This window comes from Cryptotermes secundus, unplaced genomic scaffold (genome assembly GCF_002891405.2).
Source record: "Cryptotermes secundus unplaced genomic scaffold, Csec_1.0 scaffold605, whole genome shotgun sequence".
Taxonomy (NCBI): Eukaryota; Metazoa; Arthropoda; class Insecta; order Blattodea; family Kalotermitidae; genus Cryptotermes; species Cryptotermes secundus.
The window spans coordinates 256,130-279,045 of record NW_019722432.1 but is presented as its reverse complement, the minus strand read 5'-3'; the positions used below and the strand labels follow the sequence as shown (position 1 = coordinate 279,045).

Here is a 22,916-nt window from a genome sequence, read left to right as displayed (position 1 = left end):
CTTTGAACTCCACGTTTCTTTACAATAATGACTTCATTAAAACTAATTTTATTTCTGCTGTTAGTGACATAGAAATTTAGAATCCTTACATTTATCAGGGATTGCTTTCATTATTTAAATATATTATTTATCCTACGTATGAAATATTTACTTTGAAAATACGTACAAAGAAAATTGTTTGACTGATATACACGTATATGCTACATTCAAAGATTCTGAAACAGCCTCTCTATGAAGAGTAAAGTATTTTTGACGACTACGGAAACACGCATGGACAGAGAACTCTTTAATGCTCGTATATTTTAATAAGTTTCAACAATTTAACGGACAGAGTTTAGCTGGAACAATACGCTTCATGTAAAGCTTCCAGAGATCACTGAATGCATGAGTTGTAGTGAATCAAAAATTATATTATGTGATTTTTAGTTCAGAAATTCTTAGTTATTTATTACATAGATCAGCTGCTAACACGTCTATAGTTTAAAAATTGTGGCAGTCTTGTACAGGTAATAACATGTTTGATAAACGTCTTTATGCCAAATTATAATGTGGATATGAAACATAATTAATTGTTAAGATTACCAGTAATTTGGGGTCATAAGTCTGTCTTTGAAATTAGAAATAGGATAGAATAACGGAGCCATATATAGGTGTATTCGTACATTAGTGTTTGGAGTATGATACATTACACTGTTTAGAAGTATATAGGGCTGTAGGAATCGTTTCAGAGCCAGATGTAACAGTTCTTCCCTTCTTGAGTTCCATCTTTGTATATTTCACTGTGGACGTAGTAGTTTCGCGTCATAGTCCCGAAACTTGGATAAAATAGATATGCAAACACGTGTAGAATATCGTCCCACAGCTTAAAGATCATTATGTTATATACATAAAGGTTTATAGTATAGATGTTTTCAAGGATCTTCTTGTTTCTGTATCTCACGATAGAAATATGCAGGAGTGAACGTGGGTACACTTTAATTCATAAGGTACGTACAGGCACAACAATGCCGCATCAGTATCTCGAGAATGGGGAAGCCCCGAGTTTTTCCTTTTGAGTAACACAGCATAACCTTTCAGTACAGCATAACAACATTGTCAGTGTATTAGTGGAAAATGTCTGCATTCTGCTCTCCTCAGAATAGAGACATGTAACTGAACCTGCCTTTCTCTTCTCTTCTTCTTCTCTTCCGACGTTTTAGCCTTTTTTTTTTTTCTCAAAGTATCTCCTTGGGTCAATAAGTGTTTGGCTCTTACTGGGGGAAAATCTTGAGGGTCATTATTTATCCATGTGTGGTGGCAAACTTCATTATTAATTATTCATTTCATCTCATTTTTAACTTCTTTTTAATATGCTGTCATCACACACACACTTGCATATCGATTTATTGTTTTAACACAGTAAGTAATACCACATTTCGCAAGTTAAAGTATGAAACTTTATTCTCTGATATTTTCATATTGAATTATTCATAGGGAAGTTTTCTTGATTAATCAAATTCAGATTATCCTTGTTTGTTTCTGTTATCGTGAATCTTAATTCCATATGAATGCAATGAGAATTTAATCGTCTGATTATATAATAATGCACTGACAAAGTGAGTTCAACATTCATGAGTAAAACAAGAAAACGTGAAAACTTTTGGTGTTGAAAAAACCCATACCAACACAATTTACAGTATCCGCATAGGAATACAATTTTAAAATGAATATTAAGGAAATATATTGTGAAGAAGTGAATGGGGATTGATTGATTGATTGATTCGGCGTTTGTTCAACTGACAGCTTTCAGTGATGTCAGATATGAATCTACTAATTCCATAACAACAGAAAGAATCGCCGAGGATTAATATCTATAGTATATTCCCCATTTTGATGCTGTTAGGTTTCAGTAGTTCGGCAAACATGAACACAGTTCATGTGACATGGAAATTTAAATATTAAAATATCTTAGCAATGAGATGATGAGCTTAATCAAGGCACCACTTCACACTAGGGTTGGTAACACTGTTACTCGGGAGCTGTGCAGCACCGACACAACACAAGCTATTCCTAAGCTGATAGATCTAAGAGTTCTAGAAACTGCGCATGGTTTCCATGCATATTTTTCAATAGTCAGAAACACATTTAAAGTTACTTTTGTTTGAAGTACTGTTGCTTCAGGCCAATTTGAAGCCTGATTGCATTTAAAAGTCGTCACAAATTCGAGTCATACATCTAAGTATAGTATTGATAAAGGACAGTTTCGTCTTTCTCTTGTTGCATGCTCTGTGAGCATATTGACAACAATAGGTTTATATCAAATGCTTATATCCTGCTGTATTTCAAAGAAGTTATCTGGCAACATTGTGAGGGAAACTGCTGTTTGTTCCTGAAGGAAAAACTGAGGCTTTCCATACTTTCGAATGCGTTTGTAAAGTTTACAAATCACGAAAACTTCTGTGCCCATAAATATTCTATAAAGGCGATAACAATTCATTGGGAGGTTCCAGACAAGCAACCAGAGCTAAAGCAACGAGTGGATTCAGAGGTCCCGCCTTGAAATATAAGTATATTCTGAATAAAGGTGTGTTATAAACTCGGTGCATAGCAAGTGTGACAGTAGTGTATGGGTTTTGAAACTATAACGTAGATTTTCTGGTTACTGTGGTATGTGTATAAAAAAATAAATACTCGTAAATGATTTTATAAGTGGTTACCAGACTTCAGCTCATGAACTCTTCTAGATGGGTTAAAAAAGAGGCAAGCATATTGCCGGACATCTTACGCATCATTAATTTTACTCGCCTTGTCCTATATTTTATTTGCAAAAAATGTTTATATGTGCCCATAGTAACTCTGATACAGTTTTCACTCATGAGACAAAGTTTGATACCTTGAACTGTCAGAGAAAATGGCAATATATTTTCACCAAGAATAGTTGGTTTGGCAGCTATGTTAGGTGTGTTTAAGTGTAATATCTCATTCATAACTTGGAAGGGGTGAAATACATTCAAATAAACAAACCAGTCACAGTTACATTGGCTTCCTTTCGTTTCAGAAGGAACATGCGTTGTGAAAAGTGAATAACCATTTTAGTTCCGAGATTTGAGATAGATGAAGTGGGTAGGCAAAGATCATTTCTCTTGTGCAGACAATATAATAAGATATTAGGAAAATGTCCATGTATCCGACATTTCTAGAAGAAGGTGCATGTATTAATGAAGTTCTGGGACCACTGTTATAAAATAAACTCTTAGAACGTGTTATACCTGTGAGAGCTGAGTATGCCAGCAGTAGACATCACTTGAAATTAGTGTTTATGTAAACTCACTTCTCCCTTACATAAAAAATGTATGCCTGTCGCCTAGTACATGTTGTAATGGCTAAACTGTCTGTTAGATCACCTTTGCGGAAGCTCGGGCTTAACTTTCCTTTCAGTCATTGTTTCAGTGCTAGAACTCGCGTCTTGGTTCTGGAGGCAACTTCCCCTCCCTTCCCCTTGTTGGGTACAAACGCCCGCTTGTCTGACAACATTTGAAGACTAACTTACCCGTTGCTTATATCGTCCAGTGTTTTTAACTGTTAACTTTTGCTGCTTGTTGGTTGGTTCATATGAATCGGTTGTGTTTTTCGAATATTTTGCGCGAATTGGAATAAAAATAAGAGTATTAATATATTTTTAATGGATATCTTTTTCTCGAGGGCGAAAAATGAACATGGTTTTATCCGACATAATAAGAATATCTGCAGAAGACGTAAAGAATTTTTGTGAAACTGAAACACCAACATGGTTACAGCTTCCCTGTTGGGACAGTGCATTTGTAAAATTATTTTTTGTTTCATATATTTCTATCGCATTACCCACACAATCAATACTACATGACCCGTCCTCTACAGCACAGTCCTTCCGTGTTGGATAATGCACTTTAATTTTAATGGAACGCGTTTGAGCTTTGTTGCCTTCTTTGTATTATTCGTGTGCTGTGATGTTCTGTTAAAGCTCGTACTATAAGAATTCACGTTAATGATAATAATAATAATGATACAGAATCAAAACTTATACTCATTTAATTTTATTGAAATTTCTTATTATTTTTTTTTTTGTTTAGGGTTTGCGTACTTCGTCATTTAATTTGTACGTAAATTTTTAATTACAGAACTGCTACATATTTATAAGATGTTCTTTTAAACTTGACAGCCATATGTGAGAATTTTTACAGATCCAGAATTTACGCGATTCTATATTGCTGTTATCCGATTTCACGTTAATTTATGACATATGGAACCTTATGAGTAGGAATCAAAGTAATCGGTAACACTTTCTTTATTTTGTTTATTTATGTTAAATCAAGAAATTTTTAATTACAATTATTTTCGTATTTAAGATGTATTACTACAATTTTGTCGTACAAAAGTTTCTCATATTTCAAATGTATGATGAAGTGCCATGTTAATTTTAAAATCGAATGTAAAGCTTGTGTGTACCTTACGTAGCTTTTTAGCAAACAAACTATTCAAACGGTGATTCCACCTACTGATAGTTAAACTTCAATTGGAGGAAGCCAATATTCTTCTAAAATCTCTTTCTATATCGCTGCCTTTTATACTCGGTAATGTTGCTTCTGTAATGCATATGCTGATATTATATTCTATATTTGCGCTGTTGTTAATTTCACTATTTCTCTCCGTATGTACACCAGAAAAATTACTATAAGTATGTTGTTTATTTTTTAAAATGCCAGGTTTGTCCAATTTCCTGCAATAAATTTATTACCGTGTTGTTTCCTTAACTGGGTCATCTGTCACTTTTTTTAAAAAAATGAGTCATATCAATTATTCTCCATTTGCACATTTTTAAAATATTTAATGCCGTGTAAATTTTGTGCCTTGGTTAATTTCAGCAAAACCAGGGTGATTCCTATACATCGAAAAACGGAGAAGACAATTATTCGACCTTATTTAGCAGACAGCTGAATATTTAATATTTATTGAATTGATAATTTGCATACCTATCTAGGCTAGAGAACAAGAGAGTCTTGGATGTTCATAGGTCAGAACTCATGTTCCACGAAGAAAATGGCACATGTTTTTGTACGAGAATCTTTTGTTGGATAGCTCATCTCACCTTTATTTAACAGCAGAATGAATCACAAAATTAATTAGGCATGATATATGAAGAAATTACATTCGGAACTTTGCTTTGAGAAATATATCGTCTGCAACGTTGTCGTAACATTTAGGTGCGCAGCGCATGTTATGAAGTAGATCTGAACACAGTTGGTGTCATAATAACACGTGCAACGTTAATATCGGTGTATTGAAAAGCAACAATTGTTAGTATCTCCTGTGTGTGCTAGATGTCCATATAATCTCCGAGTATCCGTAACTTAATAGCGAAACTAACAGCCTATTTGTGTTTCTGTGTGTTCGTTTCTGTGTGTATGTGTGTATATGTACATAAATAATATTCTAAAAGACCATATCCATGTAGCTGTTTGTACCGTACTTCTGTATACCTCGTTAAACCCCTGTTCCAAGATTTCACATTACGAACATACAAGTAGTCATTAAGTAAATTTGATTTTATTTGGATGTTCGTTATATTTTTTAAAGAAAAATGTATCAAAATACGTTTTTAAATCGTTGTCATGTTACTTGTTTTACATTAATTGTTTTCAGGCTTCTTTTGTCTGATGACAGTTATTTCACTCTGAGAAAAAAAATACTCTACAGAGGCTCCTGATATTCGCGCTTACCCACTCCATATTGCGATTTTGTTTTGTACATTCAGCCTGAAATTGTCCCCAGTAAAATTCCGATCAGCATCTCATGGCTGTCAATTTTGATCACTTTTCGCGCGAAAATTATTCCTAGGTCACTCTGTTGTCATGGACATTTTCATCTAATTATTCATCCACAAGTCGAATGGTGAAGTCTGGAGGCTCGAATTTCTGTCCGTTCTGTATATTCGATACCTAAATTTAAGGGTTATGTACAGTTCTTCAGCACAGACAACTGAATTTCTTTTCCAAATTTTGACCTCTAAATTAAATAGAATTGAAGGGCCATAACCAATTAAATATCATATGAAAGAAAGCAGCGAAGCGCTGAAGAAATAATAGAGGAGCATCATATGTACAGATTGCTTGTTTTATACGTATACATTTTTTCTTTTTTTTTTACCAATTCATGTTTATTTCATAATGCATCAAGTTAATTTATATTGGTATCTGATATGTTTTCCTTCTATGTGGATTTTATCTCGAGAAATAATGTGAAACTGCATGTTTACATATATTTTAAGTAGTGTCAGCCGTTCACCCATATATATATGATGCGATGGAGGAACTCCAATCGCTCTTCATTAACTTATTTTAGTTTTGTCGATGGTGCGTCGACTGTTTATGTAACTTGGATTCATTTCCTGACTACACCCATTTTAAGCCCCCATTTGTAGCATATGATTTTAGTGTACAGTCATTTCGACCTTCTAATTTAATTTAAATTAATTTTGAAAAGTTATTACAACAACATTGAAGTTCATATAAATATTAGTTGTAAGATGAGAAAAGGAAGGATGTTGCATGTGTTCAAAGAATTTAGTTTTGTTTGAAGAAAGCAGATCCGGATATTGAACCATACTAGTTAATTCAGCATTATCAGTTGATACGACGTTCTTTGTTCTGTTCTTTTCTCAGGTGTGGTTGGGGTTGTTCCTGATAACCGAATACTTCTGGGTGAATGTGTTAACTTGAATATGGTGGGACAGTCGTGAATATCTCTTCGCACATGAACACTTTTTATTCCGTTGCAACTTAATTGGTTCAATATCCCTCTTTATTTTGAAACTACATTTTTTTAGCCAGTATCTTATGTTAGTATAGTCTGGAATAAATATTATTAAAGCATTTTTTCTTTCACAAGAATATTGAAGAAATTTTTGGTATATGTGAATTAAATTGGAACTGTTGTGTGTTTTGATTAGTTTAAATTAATGTATACACAGTCAAGACAACACTAACTTATTAATAGTATTTACTATTCGGTTGCAAGGTTCAGTGTTAGTACACCACTACTTTTGGGCTGCAAGTTTCAGTGTTAGTACGCCATTACTATTGGGCTGCAAGTTTCAGTGTTAGTACATCATTACTATTGGGCTGCAAGGTTCACTGTTAGTACACCATTACTATTGGGCTGCAAGTTTCACTGTTAGTACACCATTACTATTGGGATGCAAGTATTAATGCTAGTACATCATTACTATTGGGCTGCAAGGTTCAATGTTAGTACATCATTACTGTTGGGCTGCAAGTTTCAGTGTTAGTACACCATTACTATTGGGCTGCAAGTTTCATTGTTAGTACACCATTACTATTGGGCTGCAAGTTTCAGTGTTAATACACCATTACTATTGGGCTGCAAGTTTCAATGTTAGTACGTCATTACTATTGGGCTGCAAGGTTTAGTGTTAGTACACCATTACTATTGGGCTGCAAGTTTCAGTGTTAGTACATCATTTTCAATACCAAAATATTTGAGCAGACCGTAAAAAATAACATTGCATTTGGGAATCTCAGGGTAACGACTGTGGAGAGAGCGGTCTTGTTCGTTTTAACGCCGTTTGGTTGGGCGAGAGTCCAACTTTATGGACAAAAATCCCTTCCATCCTCAGGGATGAAGATGAAGCAATGTTCCTCTGAAATGTCGGGCTGTCTCGGAATAATACAGAGGTATCCAGAAGACAGCAGTCTTCATTGAGAAATAGAACTTACGGAGGAAGGGTATTATAGGAAAATATTTTATGCAAGTTACGCTATGGGTAATATTTTGGGATTTTGTGCTGACTGTATAAATTAATTTGAATTAATCGAAACTTAATGTCTTTCATTATTGCTAAGATGGCTACATTGTCGGTATTTTAACTTGTCGAACAAATAATGTTGTTTCAAAATAAGGGGAAACAGTGTCTCCCCTTGCACTTCAATACGAACATACAGAACACAAGTAGTACAGCCCGTGTTCATCCTGTCACGAACTGTTATATATTCATTTTAACGTTACAGTAATAATTTGTGATGGATAAGATAAAGTTATATGTACGAAGGTTAGAGGGAAATTTTTCAATGTGTTCCTGCGTGAGATATTATGAATACAAGCAATGAGAGACAAGTTAATTACGTCCATTCGTGAATGCAGAACGTTTATATAATTCGCCGACCTAATGTAATCGCTTATTGCTGTACTGTTTCCTGATTCTCATGTAACGGAGATGGCATGGCCCTAATGACATATCCTTAGTTTTTTTTTTTTTAGCTTTCTGGTGTGGTCGTTAAGGTTTCTCTTAGTGTCATCGTGAATTTGTCATAAATTAAGTAGTATTGTTCACTGCTGCTTTTATCATGTTCAATTTAGTAGTACTGAATTTTATTAGATCCTAACAGAATCGAATTTCATCCTGCGCCATGGTGCTCTTGATAAGTTACATTTTTGTCAGGACTTCGGTTTGAAGTTTTCTAGTGCTTGGAAATGGCCGAAGCTGTTCTTACACTTCTTTGTGTCTTCAGAACTTGGTGCACCCCCTTCCCTCTAGTAATGTATAGTTTATTAAACAGGAAGTCTTTAAGTATTATGGACCTCATTCAGGCCCTGGAGGGCCACTTAATTAAGCGTTCGGACATTCATTTTATTCGTTCGCCACGACTGCGCATGTCCACACGTGTCTTCAGAACAGTAACCACAGATTCGGTTTGTCACTGTGCTGTAATCCACATCACGGTGCTTACAATAAACATGCACTCTGTGGTATGAGAGTGTATGGAGGGAAGTCAAATTGGGTTCAGTTTACTATAGTTTTACAGGTAGTGTACTATATCAAAATATAAAACAGTCGAGTCCTCCTCAGAGAAAGAAAACCTTAACCACGATTAGATATACATTTCCAATTCTGGATGTAATTCTGCAAATAATTTATAATCATTCCATGAAAGGGAACGTTATTGAAGGCGCTGGGTGTTGTGTAAGGTCAGGAGAGACAGATCTGAACATGTTGAATTGTTGTAAGGTTAGGAGATACAGGCCCGAACACGCTGATGATATATAACGTTAGAACAGACAGACCTGGGCACGTTGTATGATATGCAAGGACAGGAGAGACAGGCGTGAACAAGTTGGTTGTTGTGTAAGGTCAGGAGAGACAGATCTGAACATGTTGAATGGTTGTAAGGTTAGGAGATACAGGCCCGAACACGCTGATGATATATAACGTTAGAAGAGATAGACCTGGGCACGTTGTATGATATGCAAGGACAGGAGACACAGGCGAGAACAAGTTGGTTGTTGTGTAAGGTTAGGAGAGACAGATCTGAACATGTTGAATGGTTGTAATGTTAGGAGGTAGGGGCCTAAACACGCTGAATAATATATATCGTTAGCAGAGATGTACCTTTGCACGTTGTATGATATGCAAGGACAGGAGACAAAGGTATGAACAAGTTGGTTGATGTATAAGGTTAGGAGAAACACGTGATGTGTACAAACATGAATACGTTCGATTATATATGAGGCTAGGAACATAGGGAGATTCCTGCCTCAGATTCTAGACATGAATTATCACTAGCAATGTTTGCGCAATACTGCCTTATGTAAGATCTAAGGAACATAATATGCTGAAACAGTATTTCTGAAGTGTTGATATGTAAACACAGAATTTAGCCAGGGAGCCAGGCAGTGTGTTTCTTGCGCAGTTCACAGACTCGTGGTTCAGAAGTACGCGACCCGCCCCAATACTGCCATGTAGGTTTACATTCACTGTGAAATGATGCAACCCGGTGATCGTGGTCCGAGCTAGGTGAACCCTTATTTCGAAATAGCCACACGCAGGGAAACATCAAAATATCTATACCGAGACAATCTGAGATATTTCTATATTGGTTCTTTCTATGTTTATTTCCACTACCTATCTTGCCTGGCTTTTCAGTGTGTGGTAACTACTCCGAGGGGGTAGTGATCTCTGAAATATTTTATATATCTGTTGCATTTGTGTACCGAGAGCAAGTGTGTTTCTCAGGCAGCAGCAGTCTGGAGTCGGTAAGTGTAAGAGGGGTGATGCTTGTTGTGTGTATGTGGGTGTTGCCATTGTTGGTGTCGCAAAGCAAGTGAGACACGGGACTGAGAACGTGTTTTCTTGTGGAACTTTCATTTCTTAACATATTTTATAATATATTATTATTATTTTGCCAAAACAGCGATGAGAATAACGGACTGTCCTATTTTAAAAAGAACATGTATGAACGTGTGAGTAAATGTGTTGTTAACCTGGTACTGTATACACGTTATATCATACATAAAACATATCGTATGCAATGAGTTATCAGATGTGAAGATGATAAGTCTTAACTATCTTTGCGTGCAACAAAATATAAAAACAATTAACTCTAAAGACAAAAGTTACCAAAAAAAATGTGTGCGCGTGTGAATTACATCTGTACCTCCCGCCATTGTTACAAGTTATTGTTTTAAATTAATGACGATGATAATGATGATGATCACTGGCCCCAGAATGCTGGTGAAACCATATGTGGTCAGTGGTCCTCCTCTGTACTGTAATAAAGATGTCACACATAACACTGCTTGCCTTTTGCGAGTCTCTTTTGCTCTTTGATTTGTTCTCTCTGCTGAATCCCTGCGTTCCTGCCGCGTGGCTCCAGGCGACATTTTCATTACTTGGAAGTCAACAATTTGCCGCTACTCGAAACATAGGTCTCTGCTTGTTACAAAGTTCGTAATATATTTCGCCTTGGCGTTGTGTGCATGACATAAGCCATACCGTTTCATCTGACTCATCCATCATGCAAGCACGCGATATAAAAATGGAGCTATGCATCATCACCCTGGTGATGGTGCTTGTGATACTAATTACTACATCAATATTTTGTTACTTTTTTATACACATGGTCGGTATTTTACACACAGGTGATCGTGATATTCATATTTTGATGGAATGTTGTTGGAATTTCAAGTATACATGGAATTATTTCACCATGAAATGTAGTTGCATTTTTCTTTCAGACATGAAACTATAGACAGAAATATTATAAAATGATAATACGTCCTTCCGAATCTACGTGCGGTCTGTCGAAACCAGAATGTTTTAGACTCTCCTAAATTAGGCCTATATAATAATAATAATAATAAAGGCATTTTTTATTGCTGGTGGGTTGGGACTAAGTCCCTTGTACTGCGGCCACTTCGGGCCTATTGTACCAGCCCCAGATGATAGGTGAGGGTGATTGTGGAGCAATTTGTGGAATGAAGATTGGCAGGGGAAACCGAAATACTCGGAGAAAATTTGCCTCAGCACCACTTTGTCCACCAAAAATCCCACTTGACCAGACCCGAGATCGAATCCGGTCCGCCGAGGTGGGAAGCCAGCGGCTAACCGCTTGAGCTATGGCGCGGCCATGTAATGAAGGTAAAGCTATCCCTGTAACAGGCCGTGGAGACGCATAGTGGTGTGAGATGTCGAGGCTACCACATTTTCTAGAGAGTCGGCTCACAGATGGCGGTAAGGTTGTCAGCCTTACATACCTTTACCCCCAGCAAGATTCCTGGTACTCATTTCTGTCAGAGGCTGAGTCGACCCCATGGCCATAGTGCGTTTGAAAGGTTTAGGTATATTGAAAAAATCCATTGACCTTATCGGGAACTGAACCTGCCACCTTCGTCCTTGTAGCATAGTGCCTCAACCAACTACGCTGCCTCATGTCCCCAAGCTTTAATAATAACAGCAGAGGGAGTTAAACAGTGTCACATGCTTGTATGGTACGAACTTCATAGTTCAATACCCAGTTATCGTGTAAGATTATGCAGAATGTAATACGCACAATTTTTTCTTTTCTCATTCAGAATATTTTGAATAAAGTGAGAATTATCCAGTGAATTAACTGATTTGTTGGTTGCTTCCGCATCACTTTCGCACCTGAGCACCTTTACTCTCGTTTACTCTACTACAAAAGGCCATTTATTGTGAGACTTCAGGTTCTCTCGGTGGGTAATCTTCTGGAATGTTGCGCCATATAGTCTGATAGGCATCACTGTTTCGGAGAACCCTTTTGCCTCCATGTGAAGAATACAATAGTGATGATAGAGGCATCACTTTCCTTCAAAACGTTGGTAAATTACCATCATACCGACCATACGGCACAATCCTCAAGGACATGTTTTTCTTGCCCATACCAGTCGTGCCATGCCTCCTATAGACGGTTTTCACATGACCAACAAATAAATTTAACTTACTAATCAGCAGTGTTTCTGTTTCACGGTATTCTCTCCATATTCATCTCAGCCTGTCGTGAATTATTCCCAGCGTCTTGTCCTTTATGGACGATAAGTAGTTACATATCTCTGAACAACTCCGTTGGTTTTTCATTATGGTGACTTATTTCTGGAAGGATATATGTCGGCATATTTGGCGCCTTGTACCCAGAAGGGAGAGTGTTTAGTCTTTCAGCTCATAGAGTATGTTTTCCCGACGGAATTATTTCAGAAATGTGTGAGGAAACACGACCGCCTCTATGGTCTAGTGGTCGGATTTTCTGTGTACAGATCCAGAGGTACCGGGTTCAATTCCCGGCGGTACCAGATTTTCTGAGAAGTAGTGGGTCTGGAACGGGGTCCACTCAACCTCGTGAGGATAATTGAGGAGCTATTTAAAGGAAATGGCGGTTTCGGTCTAGAAGACCGAGATTAACGGCCTTGGGGGATCCGTCGCGCTGGCCACGCGACACCCTCTCTCCACAAAAGTTCTCACTAAATTCGCCGAAGAGCGGCGGTCGCTCGGTCGGTATAGTTCGTTTGCGGACTACAGGCCACCGAGTTTTTTTGTTTGTTTGAATATTTATATTCAACGGGCATTGACCTATGGCAGATAAACTGCCAAATATCGAGTTTAAGTAAAATCCGTCCAAACTTTCAGGTGCTAAGGAGGCGCACATCCAAGTGTATAGAGACAGACATTCAGGCGGCAATGCAAAATCCAGTTTATCATATCAGAGGGCTGAAAACCTATAAATCCGTCATAATCCGAGGTGAATTTCTTCTCCCGATCGCAATATTTGCCCATTTTTACTGCTTATTTAAGAAAATAAAATTGTACTATTTCCTATATACACCTGCTTGTACTGAATAATATTCCTAAATTTGTAGTGGAAACATATGGAATATTATTAGTGTGAAACGTCTTAACAACACCAGAACAAATTTTATTTTACATTAATTTGTCCCACGTTTTATGTTAGTTTCTTCATTGGCGCTACAGCCATCATTTGGGCCTAGGCCTACCTCCATGAAACTCTCCGTTTCACTTCGGTTTACTAGATCTTAGACATTCGGTAGGACTCCTTGGCCGGGTGATCAGCTCGTCGCAAGGCCTCACCTGTACACAAACACAGAAAAACGCACACAAACATCCATACCCTGAGTGGGATTCGAACCCACAATCCCGGCTTCCGAGCGAAGGAAGACAGTGCATGCCTTAGACCGCTCAGCTACCGTGACCGGCACGTTTTATGGTTATCATTCATATATCTAAGAGTTTAAATAGCGTGACAAGTTCTTATATGCATTTAGCTAAATATACTAGTTTCTCTCTCTGTGTCTGTCTCTATCTACTGGTTACCCCCGTGTAACTGTGGGGTGCTGATTTTAGGATTAGTTTCCACATCCCTTGTTCTCTCTGTTTACCTGCTTTAACATTCGAGACCGCGGGTGTGTATATGTACCGTTACTGTGCGCTGCTCCCCATTGCCCTGTGTTATTTGACAACCTCTGTATGCAGTACAATACTTACATAGTAGAGCTATGTTATCTTCTCGGCATAAGCATCCTGTCAGTTCTTCGCATTGAGCTCAGTATGTTATAAAGAGGCTAGTCCGTTTGCGTCATATTCAGACCCTTAACGGAACACCCCTCATTTTACCACCATGCCTCTGCGCTCGAAATATGCTCAGTAGACTACAGATCCCTGTATATCAGAGCCCCCTGTTTTTGTGAGCCGTCATATACATAATTTGAACGGCTCCAGCCAAACCTGTATCGTGACTAAGAAATGTTATGGGAATATTATTATACCTTCTGGTTATACAAAGAATTGCCGATCACAGTGGCCGCGCCGTCTAAGACATGCACCGTCTTCGCCCGCACGAACACTGGCGTCGTGGATTCGAATCCCACTCAAGGCATGGATGTCTGTGCGGGTTTATTCATTGTGTTGTTCTGTGTGTACCTAGCGACCTTACAAAAGGCTGATCTCCCATCCAAGGAGTCCTACAGACTGTGTGGGGATTAAGAAAGTGAAAAATAAACGAAGGTCCACAAGGGCAGTAGAGCTATAGATAGGTAGGTAGGTAGGTAGATAGGTAGATTTAAATTTATGGGTACCTTGTCGGATCTTATGAGTTACTCTGTATTTCTCTAACGCTCAAGGATATTAATTTGAAATTAATTGTATGAGTGAATGTTTAACAGAAAAATTTGCAATAACAGTTCATGCTATATAACAGCTGCTTTGAAACTGGATATTATGTCTGAGATCTCGAGAAAATCATGAATGTTGAGCAGAGAAAGGTCTGAAAAACGTGTCGCGACCCGTTTAATAATGTTTTCGCGACTTGTACGAAAAGGAACTGAAGACAGTCACGTGAAAACACAGTCATGTTAGCCGGTCATCTGCTCGAGACTCGAACAGGGAAACATCCTATCAGAAGGTGTTCTCGTTGACACTGAGGCGATCTGCTCGATTTCTCCTAATATCTCTTCACTCCATTACAGTTACAAAAGTTCTGCAGTTTCTAAAATAACGAGAAGTGGAAAAGGATGTTAATGGTAGCTGTGGTGTCCTATTAGAAGATACTGTCCCAATAATGCTTAAATCCACGATGCATCTCAGCCAGGGGTGCGGTTTGAATACGTTGCTTTCCAAACGCGTGTCACATTCGCTTTACTTTCCCGGTTGTATATACGCCATATTGGCCCTTTTTGGACGATTACGGAATTTGGTACAACACAGATGACGACTATAAGTATATACCTTGCCAGTGAGAATAGCAACATATATTATGATGAATATGAGCATTTGCTAGACAACGGTTCGGTAAGCACGGTCCCGCGGCAACGAATACGCTTGTAAAAATGAAAGCGTTGCCACGGAGAGATTGAGTCTTGAATACCAACCGGTTACGGAGTACATTTCCATGGATACGATAACTAAAAGTTGTAAGTGCGTGAAAGCTGCGAGATTGGCGCGCGTTTCATAGCTACGGATAAACAGAGAATAACAGAGTAATACACGAACCGTTGGAGAGAGTTTGATGTGTAAGCTGGTTGATATGTGTCAGCGATTTAGAGGAAGCTTCTGCTGCCATGGTAGCCAAGGTACTCAGTTTCCTGCCCTTACCACTTAACTGCAATCTCATATCTTCCACGCTGAAGATGAAGACAGCACGTTTCACCGAAACTGTTTATATCCATTCACTGAACTACTTGCCATCGTTTCACCGCAAACTGTAACCTGATTATCTCACAACTGTTGTCCCTTTTTTGCAGTGCTGTAATGTAATATTTAGAAGTGAGCCTTCCATCTCTTGTGCGGTCCCCACAGATGTAAGCTTTCGGACGTATTAGATTCATAAGACGGGATGTACAAACGCAGTTATTTCAAACTAACGAAAGAAAACTCGTATACTCGTCAATGAAACGAGAGCCAATATTTGTTCCACTGGAACATGATCAGTTTCTGTCTTTCGGATTGTGTGTGCACCTATATGTCACCTTTTGGGCTTTCCAAAATACATCAGGGCTGCTTGAAGGGTATTTCAATCGAGCTAAAGTTACAAAATTCAGGTAGAAAAATTAATAGTCATTATTGCTTTAACCGCTTTAACGCGGTAGCGTAGTTGCTTGAGGCACTATGCTACAAGCCGGAAGGTCGCGGGTTCAAGTCCCAATGAGGTCATTGGATTTTTTTAATTGACCTAATCCTTCCAGCCGCATTATGGCCCAGGGGGTCGACTCAGCCTCTAACAGAAATGAGTACCAGTAATTAATTAAATAATTGTCCTGGGGAGTAAAGCGCGGCCGGCTCGTAAGGCTAACAACCTAACGACAAGAACAGCTGTTCCTGTCGTTTTATCAAATTGGCGTCGGATGAAAGCTTGGAAAGATGAGACTGACTACAAGTGACTACAGTAATTTTCTTTATGAAAATATGTCATTCCCCACCCCACCCCCACCTTTAAATTTTGCTCCTCTTCTCTCTACTATGTAAATTCCATGAAAATGGCGATTACTTTGTGAGGTTTGAGATTCCTACTTCGATGATTATTAGGATCATGGTTTACCTCCCTTTCCTTAGGACCCTGCTGCTTGTGTCTTGAGGATAAACGTTGAAAGCAGTGGATGGTAGTACGGCACATGTCTACCAAACTGCACTTCATCACTTCTCAGAAGACTTCATTTTAATACTGTATGTTTGTGGGATTTGACTTTCCCCCCCTCCTCGGAATATCCTCCGTGACTCCTGATGGTCACAGGCAGCCGGTGCAGTATCACTCATGCAATCGACGAATTCAAGTCTAGACTAAAATCCTATTGCAACCATTTAATTTATATGATATGTAGGGAAATTACTCTTTTGTTTTCACTGCCCTTTGTTCTAACAATCTGCCATAGTTGGTCATAAATTTTCCAGTCGATACAAAGTCATGTGCCATACTTGTAACTATTTCACATTATGAATTGTACAGTATCGAGGCGTTATACAAATGCAGGGCCCACAGATATATAACCGGACTTCCAGATACAAATATACTGTATTTAAAGTCAGTCAAAGATTAAGCGGCCTCCGTAGTCTAGAGGTAACGTTCCCACCTCATGACTCGTAGTACGCGGGTTCAAATACCCGGCGGAGGTCGTCGAATTTTTAAGGGCGGAAAAATTCAGGGAAAAAGTCCTCCGGGAGGGACTTTAAGCCGTGGGTCCCGTGTCGTAGCTTTACGGCACGTAAAAGAACCTCATATCTCCAAAGGAGGTCACTGAGCCAAATTACGGACGTTTCCCGCCCAACAGCACTCTCTAATACCTCTGGTAGATGGGGGAAGCATTATAGATACCTCTCAGCTAGTAGAGCCGGTCTCGCTGGCTGGGCGGGACTGATGGTAAGCACCAGTACCGGTAGGATATAGAGATTTGTAGAATATCATAGAGGGAAGCACAATGGACCAATACAGGTCTATGCATGGGGAAACCCACCCTCTCCAATAACTAACTAACTAGTCAAAGATTATGTTTGGAAATAACCCAGAGCATATACTAGTTTCATGAGAATCTGAGTCCAGTCTCGGTCAGTGTTGAAGATGGAAATTGTCATTGGATTATAATGACTTGTAACTTGCATTCCGGAAAGATGATATTGAGTTAAATCATCAGAATTTCTCCTTGGGAATTATAACGGTCCCACTCTTCAAAATTAGTAAAATACTAATGTAATGGAGTTGTTTTGATCAAATTTAAATCTCGTTAAAACTTTTAATTAGTGTATTCTAACACGTTGTAGTTCTGATTCAGAAAATATCGATATTTTTAAAGCCAATTATCTGCTTTCAAGTAATTTTGAGAGCCAGATCAAGCCATTTATTAAACTCGATGAGAATTGAATTTTAGCTTCACTCGAGTTTTTAAATCAAAAGGCTCTGCTCAGTATTGGGAACTTTTTATCTACGATCCTAATTCTGCGTCACAAAACAGACTTAAAACATCTTCGGTACACTTCCTCATGTTGCCTCACGTTTCATAAATACTTTTCGTAACCTCTCCAAAGGTAAAAATGAAAATGAATTTGTAAACTGAAACATCTGATGACGTAACAAACCGTCTGTGTCCCAGGGTTCGCCTTCTGCGGCATTGGTAGGGCGAGGAGCAGTGTTCGGGCTTCTCCCGCCAGATGTCTCCCCCCGAACGTAGCGGCTGGTAAGCCATGCAATAGTTTGCAGGATGAGACTAAAGCCTTCGCCTTGCATATTACTTTGAGTTTCTAGGAAACTGTTTTTAGCATTATTGCTGTTTACCTTAAATACTGTGTGTTATATCCAGAAACTTCACTTCCGTGGTCTTACAACTTAGTCAGACTTTAATTCTTTTGTACCTTTTCATTTTGTATGTTCCCTACTATCATTTGTTTTCTTACCTAACCGTTACTATGTGTGTTTCTTAAATACTGTATTATATTTTTATATAACTCGTGTATTTTTGTGAACTATAGCATTGGCGTTACTACAGCTCTCGAACGTTAAAAATGAATTAATCCGTTTTACTTAACCATTAGAATAGATTAGTCTTTCTGCAGACAGCATGTCAAATACTGAATGCAGACTTGTATTAAAAATGGTCAGTCCGAATTTGGGCACGACTATAACTGAATTGAATGACTCCGTGTTGATGTATGCTGCTTTGGAACCACGTATTTATATAGGTTTGTTATTTTAACTCTACTTGTATTGATTCAATAGATTTAGACAGTAATGCCGTGTGTTTTATGTCGGTTCGGACAACACTTAAGGCCATATTACATATCACCATTTTGATCATATCCGCGGTGATATAATGAAACCCTCGCCTCTTGTAGGTACTAGATGCCTGATTAACACGATCACGGCCGAATTTTGCGAGGGAAAATTACAAAACAACTCTCTCTTGTCCGCTGTCATTTAAACACATCTCTGCCACATAGTACCAGGCGATCTGTTAAGATGTGTTCGATTTTTAAAATAATGTTTAATGATATGTAAGATCTGAGGTTTTTACGGCGGTGACTATGAACAAAGCAGTCTTCTGAGATGTGGCACCGTGTAGATGTGGTGTTAACCGACGTTTCGAAGGAACGTATCGCCTCCATCTTCAGAGTAGAAGGAAAAATAATAAATCCTCAAGCGAAGAGACCGTGAGAACCGGTACAAGCACACTGCTTGTACCGGAGGCGACACGTTCCTTCGAAACGTCGGTTAACACCACATCTACACGGTGCCACATCCCAGAAGACTGATTTCTTCAATGTTTAATGAGTTGGTAAAGAATAAGATACGATTTCAAATTTTAAGAGGACAGATTGCAAAGCAGCTATGAGTTTACTATAACAAATTTATGCTAGGCAAAACATTTCTCCTGACAAAATTATTCTGCTTCCGTTGTAGGGATCTTGTCCTACTTGTAAGAATACACATGCTTACACACAACATATCACATATATTATGTGATACTATAGAGATTTAATAATACAGATGTGTTCATATACTTCCCTAAATTCTCTGAAGTTTATCTTTAACATCAAGTCGCGGGACCTACCTGCTTCAGTAAGAACAGGAAAATAAATTCGATGAACCGCTCGTGCGTGGGACATCGGTTCGGAGTTTCCGAAATCATCTTCACTGAAGTTATAACAGATTATATTTGTATTTAAACCCATGAAATTTGTTTATTGTACAGAATTCTCTTTAGCACTAAATTTTTAGGCTATGACGGTCACATAATTTTATTTATCGATATATTTTTAGCATGTCTGCTTTGATTAAAAGAACATAACATGCTCTCTGTGTTATAAACAAGTAAAAAGTGTATAAAATTTATTTCTGTAATTCTTCGCCATAAGAACAAAACAGTCCTAACCGACGTTAACAAAACCTCGGTATTTATCATGTGCTGTGTGTGCTCCAAGACAGTGTAGTAGATGAATAATTCTAGTGCCTGGATTAGACAGTTGGAACCGGTACAACCTGTAGATGGTTTGGATATTTCAGGTTCGGCCAAACACGATGTGCTGCTTCAGAGGTTCACCCTCCTGCTCACATATAACCGATTTTCTTTTTACAACATATAAGCACAAAATAAGTATTTTGCATTTTAAGATCAGCATTCATATCGGCCTGCTATATTGTTTGTGTTTGTATATAAATCGGGTTAGATTTGTTAGTTGATTTTCAAAGGAACCCACTCCCGAATTTAACAGAACTATTAAGAGCAAGAACTTGTGTTTCCTATCAAATTTAACCTTGCCTCGTTAGAAATATATATATATATATATATTGGGTTACAGACGCAAATAAATTATAATACGTCCTTTGACAGTTAAGGTTAGGTTGAATTAGGTTATGTTCACAGTCGTGCATGTACACCAACCGCTATTATCCAACAGATAAAACGTGATTTATATTTGTAAAATTTGTAATATATACATAATCTTTTATATTTGACATTAAAATTATAGATTACACTGTTCTGAGTTCTAAATACAATTCAATAACCAGGTGTCACTTTCATTAAGTTAATAAAAACCGTTACTTCTTGATGTAGTTGTGTTGTGACGGTTGTAATAAGGATGCATGAAATGAAAATTACAAAATAAGTTACACTGTTAGAGTGGTAACTTTTGACTTGCATGGGGGGGGGGGTTATACTCTGCCTGTTTCAAATCCTGGCCGGGAACAAGTAATGTTGACTATAAAAAACAGTGTTTTCCAAGTTCATCATTCACAGTCATATTTCTGTATTTCTTTCAACAGCGCACTTTAGCTGGGGCAATGTTGTAAGTTAACTAATTGAAAAAAATTTATCGGAAGGCATACAAGGATTAAGCCCTGTACCTTTATTTATATAAACCAAAAGCAGCCGAGTTTAAAAGTTTGTGACTAAGTTGTAATATTAAATTGACATGCGGTAGCATAGTGGTTGAGGCACTATGCTACAAGCCGGAAGGTCGCGGGTTCAAGTCCCGATGAGGTCATTGGATTTTTTCAATTGACCTAATCCTTCCAGCCACACTATGGCCCTGGGATCGACTCAGCCTCTAACAGAAATGAGTACCAGGAATTAAATAAATAATTTTCCTGGGGAGTAAAGCGCGGCCGGCGCGTAAGGCTGACAACCTTACCGCCATATTTGAGCCGATTGTCTAGATAATGTGGGACCCTATGGGCCTTCACGGCCTGGTACAGAGATAGCTTTACTTTTTTTTTTTTACTTTACATATCCATCAGACATTTTTCTTTTCTCGTTTTTGGTCAAAGGCACATAGTATTTTGGAATCCGACTCTGCTTTCGTCATCAGGTAACAGTGCTGAACTTAATGTACTGGACGGTTAGGTGGCGCTGATCTCTGTCCGTAGTCAGGTCACGGGAAGCAAAGGAGGCTTCTGAAACGTTTTATATCTTAAGTAGGAAGGAGACGCTGGAAAATGACGAAAATATAGGACCGTATGTAAGCAGCTCCTAAGCGTTGTTTGGCCTTGCCTGATTTTCTGCTTTCCATAACTTAATGGACTTAAAATGGTGGTTTCTTCTGTTGTTTGTATTGTATTACCCGCATTGTGGGTTATAGGTTAGTACTGTTAATTGTAGAATATAATATCCTGTTTAAGGTAGCTATCTGTATAGTCTCCCATTTGTGTTGCTTATGGATGGGTCAGATGAATACAGTAATCGGCTGTGCAGATCATTTTATTCACATCAGACATAACAGTTATATGAGTTCTGGTATCAGTCCTGCGTTTACTTGATTACTGTGGAAGAAAGTTGCTCTTCATGTGAGCTAAACATTTTGATAATTTTAACAAAATTGCATATAAGACAAAATGAAAAGTAACTATGGGTCTGAAGCTTTCATTCCATGGGAAATTGACTTTAATTTATCAGTATTTTATTATCTGATAAAGAATTGTAATTTCTGATAAATACATATGTATATGTATGTAGTATTTGATGAATTACATTTTAAGCGTATTGCAAGATGGTGAAATGTATACTTAAAGTAATTTACATGCCTAAATTTCGTGATAAGGCAGATTGTAGGCCGAAGCCATTCGGTAGGGGCTTCCTAATGAACTTCTGAGAATTTTTAATTTTATGAAAGGAAGGGCAGTTATACCAATCCAACTGAGGTGACACACTCCAGATAGTAGCCTTCACATTCAACACAGTCTCTCACTAAACACACATTGTACACTGACCACTCAGTACTCACACTTCTCAGTCAACAAAGATTTGAAAAAGAGACAGAACACTGTTATGGATTCTCCTGACCGACCCAGTGAGAAGCAAAATATTCATCAGTTGGACTTGAACTAAAAAGGAACGAAAATGAAGCAAAATACAATAGGAAAGGGAGAAGAAGTTTCGAAATGGCTGCCCCTCACCTCTTCTGCAACCCTGAGAAGGAACGACGCTGCTGCCATCTAGCGTGGGGCGAGTAAACCAAAAAAAGTTAGCCATATCCTTAATACAATATGTTATTAGACTTTTTGTGAAGATATATAGAGTACATTAATATATTTTTGTTGTTTTACATTAGTGTGGCCAGTAATGTAGAATATAGTCTTGTGCAGCTATAGTTGGTCCAACTTAGAGTTTTTATTGTATAATGATTTGAGTTTCTTTTAGGAGTCTATACTCGTGTAACAGCTTAGGAAGCTCTTTGTCAAAGTTTGGTAACTATCTAACTGGATGTAGCAGAATTTCTGCTTTGTGATCTGACTGATGATTGTACTAACAACTGTGAGAGACACAAGTGTGCGAAGTTAGAAACACAAATTTGCTGCAGTGTTTACCCATAGCCAAGCAAGATAACATTACGAGATGGTGGTGTTGCTAACCATAGCTAGTAGTCCTAGACTCTTAGTTTGTGTGAATGTGAAAGGTATGAGTGCAGGGCACATCCATCTAACAGTGTGCAGTAAAGCTAGTCTTATGTTATCTGTTGCTAGACTTACAAAGTGTTTTTCTTAGACATCATATAGAGTGATGCAGACTAAGAGAAGGTCCCGTAGTGTATGTGTAGTGACTCATTTTTTTTTTTCGTTACGTGAATGAGATTTATCGTTTTGAAGCCGTGTTTTTCT

The 22,916-nt window shown here is 38.1% G+C and overlaps 1 protein-coding gene across 5 annotated transcripts in view; it reads left to right on the top strand.

Annotated features, from left to right (window-relative positions):
- Positions 1 to 22,916, top strand: part of LOC111861415 (RNA-binding protein Musashi homolog Rbp6) — a gene marked incomplete at its 5' end in the record, with an annotated part of 815,587 nt that overhangs the window by 740,327 nt on the left and 52,344 nt on the right. The window contains 1 exon segment of one of the 5 annotated variants that reach the window (XM_033750306.1): positions 17,917 to 18,000. Coding sequence (XP_033606197.1) covers positions 17,917 to 18,000 — 84 coding nt within the window. 5 annotated transcript variants of the gene reach the window in all.